This window comes from Elephas maximus, chromosome X (assembly GCF_024166365.1).
Source record: "Elephas maximus indicus isolate mEleMax1 chromosome X, mEleMax1 primary haplotype, whole genome shotgun sequence".
NCBI classification, from domain to species: domain Eukaryota; kingdom Metazoa; phylum Chordata; class Mammalia; order Proboscidea; family Elephantidae; genus Elephas; species Elephas maximus.
The window spans coordinates 26,688,082-26,694,181 of NC_064846.1; the positions used below are offsets into that span (position 1 = coordinate 26,688,082).

Genomic DNA, 6,100 nt, shown 5'->3' on the forward strand with positions numbered 1-6,100 from the left:
TCCTCATTTCTAAGGAGCATTCTGGCTGTACTTACTTCTTCTAAGACAGATTTGTTCATTCTTCTGGCAGTCCATGGTAAATTCCATATTCTTTGCCAGCACCATAATTCAAAAGCATCAATTCTTGGGACATACTTATACTAAAACATCCTTCATTGTTTATCTGAAATTCTAAAATATTATCCATTGCTTATCTGAAATTCAAATGTGACTGGCTCTCCGGGATCTTATCTAGCAACCCTAACTTGGAGGCTTTTTCAGGTTTCTACCCAAACGGCAGAGTGAACAAATAGCCCTAGCCATTTGGGACATTGCCCAAAAAGATCTTCTCTAAGCTGGACATTTCTTTGCAGGCTGTATTATCTTTAAAATGAAATTCATGATTTTTTTGTTTTGGTTTTGCTTCGTGTTGCCTTCTAGTCAAGTATGTATACCCATGTTTGTTTTTTAATATAAAAGCAATGTGGTTTGCCCACCCACTTGTCTGCCCCAGCTGTCCCATAAAGTTGACATCACAAACAGATGTACCACTTTTGTCCTGTGGCTTAGTGTGCTGCTGGCATACACACCACCTCACACCTCCTGGCCCACCCCAGCCTGGAGCTCTTTAGCCCTACTCTGGTTTGGGAAAGGAGCCCTGGTGGTGCAAACTATTAAATGCTCAGCTGCTAACCCCAAGGTTGGCAGTTCCAATCCACCGAGTAACTCCGTGAAAGACCTGGTGATCTGCTTCCGTAAATACAGCTAAGAAAACCATGGGACCATTCTAGTCTGTCACATGGGGTCACTATGAGTTGAAAATGACTCAGTGGCACCTAACAACCACTGGTTTGGAAGTCACTCAGGTCTCCAGCTAGGAAGCTGACTGGCTGATCCTCTTCAGTTCCAATCTGCTGGGCCTGTCTTCTCCTGCTAAGCCTCTTCTCTAGGCTCTTCTAGCCCTCTGGCTTCCTCCTTCCTCCCTTCTGTGCCCCCTTCTTTCCTGTGCCTCTAGGATTTTTGTTTTCTCTCCTCCCATCCTTGCCCTCCCCTCTGCCTAGCCTCAGCAAAGGCCAGCTAGCAGCCTCCCCGCCCTCCTCCACCCCTCCTCCCTCCCTGAGCAGGGCTGCCCTGGCCCTGCCTGGGGGGCAGCAGAAGTAGGTAACCTACTTGGTAATGGGTGGGAGGGATGTGAGGGCACAGATGGGGTGTATAGGAGGGAGGGGAGGATGTTAGACACCTGAGAAGGTGTGCCTGCCCCAAGGGGTGTTATTCAGAAACAGGACCCCCCCGCCCCGAGGCCAGGGGAAATCCAGAGAAAGGCTGAGCGAGAAAGAGAGGGAGGGAGGGAGGGAGGGAGGGAGGGAGGGAGGGAGGGAGGGAGGGAGGGAGGGAGGGAGGGAGAGGGAGAGGGAAGCAATGGGGAATGGGGAGGGCGCTGGGAGCTGCGGGGAGGCTTGTGTGGGGTGGAGCCAGGGCCTCACCGGAGGGATAGTGGAACAGTTTCTCACATCCTGTCCTCCAAGGTCCGCTGCTTTTGGGTGGCCCCAGGCACAAGCTAGAAACGGAGAAAAATCCAGGGTCACTTGGAGACCAGCTAACTCTTAGAGAGCGGCTTAGCCACCTCCTGCTCCACAGGTCCCCCTCTTCCCCTGGCCTCCGTCTTTTGAGACGCACAGGATGTTGCCCAACTCTACTTAAGGATCAAAATAATCACATTTCATAGGAAATCAGGCTGAATTGGATGGCACGCTAGGTCACAATCAAAGAAACCTCTTTCATCGACTAGTGATTGCCACTTTTGGATAGGTTTTCATGCTCATTAAATCAATTTTTTTCTTCTGATCTAATTGGGTCTTTTCAGGGTCTACCAAACTGGAAAAGTTGTGTGTAAATTACATTTTTGTAATCAAAATTTCTTTGAAATGCTCTAGAGGAGCTCACTAAGTCATCACCCCCTACCTTCGTTTTAGCCTTTCATAAATCAAATTTTGTATATATTGGCTTAAATTAAAGGTCCACTTGTACCATTTCTTACAGCCCAAATCTCAGCCTATCATTCCAGGCTCATTTTGAATATGTAAGACAAGTTAGCCCAGCCTGCAGTAGGTGCCTTGTAGGGAAAGGTGGGTTAGCATTTAAAGGGATGGGTCAGTATCCACTCCCCCTCTCCTAATGTTTTTTTTTTCTTTTTTTGCCTTCCATGTGGGAGATCCAGGTTTGATTCCTGACCAATGTATCTCATGCACAGCCACCACGTGTTTGTCAATGGATGCTTGTGTGTTTCTACGATGCTGAACTGGTGATCTACTTCTGAAAATCAACCAATGAAAACCCTAGGGATCACAAGGGTCAAATCTGCAACCAGTCATGGTTTTGTTGTACATGAGGTAGCCATGAGTTGGGGGCTGACTCTACGGCGCTACCACAGCTATATGCCAGACACTGAACTCAGCAATTCATGCGTAGAATCTTATATGATACTTGCAGTAACCCTATGAGGTGGACATTATTATTCACTTTCTACAGAGGAGAAACTGAGGCCCAGATAGGTTTGGTAACTTGTTCAAGCTCTGCCACAGTGAGTCTGTGGTAGAACAGGAACTTGAGCCCAGACCATCTGAGTACAAAAGGGGGGGGTGCCCTTTCCATCCTCCCACTCTGCCAGCCAAAGGAGGTGGGCCTGGAACGGTGATGCCACAGAAGGGACGGAGTGTTTGGAGATCTAGTTTCCAATTTGGGCTCTGCCCCAAATTCGGTGTGACCCAAGGAGACCATAAAACCAAATCCGTTGCCGTTGAGTCAATTCCAATTCATAGCGATGCTGTAGAACTGATTAGAACTGCACCACAGGGTTTAGAAGGCTGTAATCAATCTTTATGGAAGCAGACTTTTCTCCCTAGGAGTGGCTGGTGGGTTCGAACCTCCCACCTTTCAGCTAGCAGCCAAGTGCTTAACCACTGTGCCACCAGAGCACCTGACCCAAGGAGTGTCACCCAATATTCATTGAGTGAACATTTTCTAAGTGCCTATTCTGCACCAAGCACTGGGCTGAGAGTTCCACAGGCCCCAGGCCTCTGTGAAAAGAGGGGGTTGGGTTAGATAAAGTCCCTTACTGCTCTGAAAGTCCGGGGTCTCTGATAGTCCTTTCCTCCTCCCCACCCTCTGCCTTTTAAGGGGTATTTCCTCAGGGGGTAATGAGGGCATGAGGATGGGGAGATCCTATATATGCTTTGACCTTCCCAGTGGGTTGAGCTACAGAGGGAAGAAAGGTGGCTGGGGTCTAACACCTTGAATATTCTACCTGTCTCTCTTGGTGGGAGATGAGACCACTACTGTTGGTTTAAGAAAAAGAACACCCATCTCTGTAGGAATACATCTCTGGCAAAATGGTGGCACTAAGACACTGTTTTTTTTTAAGATGCCAACACAAGAAGCAGGACACGGCCAATCCATGTCCCTCTGGACACCGGAGGCACTGGCACTAGGGAGGTGCTCAGGAACTTAGTGCTGAATGAATGAGCAGGATTCTGCTGACAGAGAGCAAAGGGAAGGGAGGCCTCCCTAAGGCTGGGGGTGGGGTGGGTGTGAGGGACGCTGAGCTGGGCACCTAGTTGTGACCAAAGGGGACTAACAGAGCACCGTAGGGGGAAATGGAAAGATGCCAAGCCAGGCTTGATCCAAGTCATACGGCCCCAAAGAGATGGCCCTGGGATGCGTCTTCCTCAAGACAGAGAGGGGAACCAAGAGGAAGAGACAACCTGGGCCCCAGCCCTCACTCCAACCCTCCCTGAGCCCAGAGGGGAGAGGCCAGAGCTGCTCTCCAGCTGGGCCTGCCCTTCCCAGAGTGGGAGGGAGAGGCAGGGATGCACATACCACAGAGGAGGACAAGCCAGGGACAGCAGCCACAACGAGCCTGGGCCATAGGGTCTCCAGATGCAGGCGCTGGTGGATGGAGGGGCTGGGGAGAGTGGGCAGGGCTGCTTCCCTGGCCTCTTCCTCCAGACCTTTCCTGGGCAGGAGCAGCCAGGGGGTGGGACTGGCTGAAAAGGAGGTGTCCAGCTGGTAGATGGAGCGGCCCCCCTCAGGTCCTTTCTTTCTGAGGGCTCCGTGAGTCAGGGCAGGCAGAGGAGCGATGGGCTGCCCCAGGCTGTCTCTGCTGGCTCCTTGTCGCCAGAATAGGGTGTGAGCCCGCCCAGGGCAGAGTCCAAAGATCTCTGAGACACAGGAGCAACAGCTGGTCTCAATCAGCCTGCTTGTCCCAGCCCCCTCTTCAGCAGCCAGCCTCCAGCCATTCCTGAATTCTGTCCCCCTCCCCCCAGCAAGCTGTTTCCCATTAGCTCCCCCACCCAGGGCTCTGGCTACAGCCCTGCTTGTGTCTCAGGATGGATGTTTGCTCTTCCCTCTCCTCTAAGCTGGCCTGTTTCAGGAAAAGCCTGTGTCCTCTCTCTCCCTAGGGCCTGAGAAGCCCCACTGCACCCCCTGGGGGAACTTCATCATAACTGGAGAGTTAACTCCTTGAGGCTCCTCAGGAGAGCCCACGGTGTCAAAGTGCTGCCAGCCACTGACAGAGGGCAAGGCTGCCCTTCCTTTGGAGGCTCTCAAGCCCTGTTCAGCTGCACGTTCTGCACTCTGGCAAACCCAAGCTGTTATAACCCGTTTGCACGTGAGAGGGAATGAAGGCCTGAAAGTCCCTTTATTTGGAAGGACCAGGGGATGTCACTGAAGAGGGAAGAAGATCCAGAAAGGGGAGTTTGGGCCTCCCAGAAGACAAATTTGGTTAACTAGAAATGCCCTAAGGAACTCTGGTGGCACAGTGGTTAAGCACTCGGCTGCTAACTGAAAGGTTTGAACCCACCAGCTCCTCCGTCAGAGAAAGACGTGGCAGCCAGCTTCCATGAAGATTACAGTCTTGGAAACACTATGGGCAGTGGCGTCACGAGGGTTGGTGTCACCCTGTGCAGTAACTCATGTTGTCACCCCCCATGCTAATTATAACAATATTGTAGCTAAAACACAAGAAAACTTGATAAAATCAGCAACTATAAAAAGACCAGCAACAACAAAAACAACAGCATGTACAGATGAAACCACATGATTTGAAACGTCATTGTAACTGGGTAATGATAGCTTTGACAAAAGTATATTAGAAGGTTCAAAAAGTAAATTAGCATGGAGTTTTTAGCCTTGTGAGTATATTGATACATGTAAGCTGGGCTTATGAAAAAATTTTTTGTTGTTATAACTAACTGCAGGGATATTTTTATAAAAAAATAATAAATTGCTGCTGCAACACTGCACACAAATTTTATAGACAGTCATTTTAGTGTCACCTTCTCTGAAAATATCACCCGGTGCATTTTGAATCCCCCATACCCTCCTAGTGACACCACTGGCTATGGGACAGCTCTACTCTGTCCTATAGGGTCACAATGGGTTGTATGGAAATGCCCTTGCTGCCATAGCTTTTAGGACAGGGATTTGCAGTGTGGGTCACTCCTCAATCAAGATTAGAGAAGCTGTCTCCATACCCACTGCATGAGAGGGTAGAGCTGCTGCAGCACCAAAGCGGCGCCTATTAAATGTCCTCTAAAACTCTAGGCCTTTGGGCTCAAGGGAGGGAATATTCCAGAGAGGAGTGCTTCTCAGAGACACACAGACTCAATGATGGAGATTCACCTAGCCTGGTAGGTCCCAGAGGGAAACCACCCACTCATTTTGATTTTATTTTTAATGTATTTACACTCTGCTTTTGTCCACAACAAGTTTAAGGCAGCTTTCTACAATCCATCTAAATATGATAAAATAGACCATTTTAAAGACAGTAAAAACCAAACCAGGTATCCTTGAGTTGATTCCAAGTCAAGCGACCCCATATCTTTCAGAGTAGAACTGTGCTCCATAGGGTTATCAATGGCTGCAACCTTTCAGACGTAGATAGCCAGGCCTTCCTTCCACAACACCACTGGGTGGGTTTGGACTGCCAACATTTTGGTTAGTAGTAGAGCACTTAACTGTGCATCAAAGATGGAAAGGGGGCTGTATTAGTTTCCTAGAGCTTCCATAATAAATTATCCACAAACCAGGTGACTTAAAACAACAGAAATTTATTGTCTCACGG

The 6,100-nt window shown here is 49.3% G+C and overlaps 1 protein-coding gene across 1 annotated transcript in view; it reads right to left on the reverse strand.

Annotated features, from left to right (window-relative positions):
• Positions 1-4,267, reverse strand: part of XPNPEP2 (X-prolyl aminopeptidase 2) — a 29,833-nt gene extending 25,566 nt beyond the window's left edge. The window contains 2 exon segments of the mRNA XM_049872381.1: positions 1,464-1,537; positions 3,856-4,267. Coding sequence (XP_049728338.1) covers positions 1,464-1,537; positions 3,856-3,904 — 123 coding nt within the window. The 5' untranslated portion in view covers positions 3,905-4,267.
• Between the last annotated feature and the right edge of the window lie 1,833 nt (positions 4,268-6,100).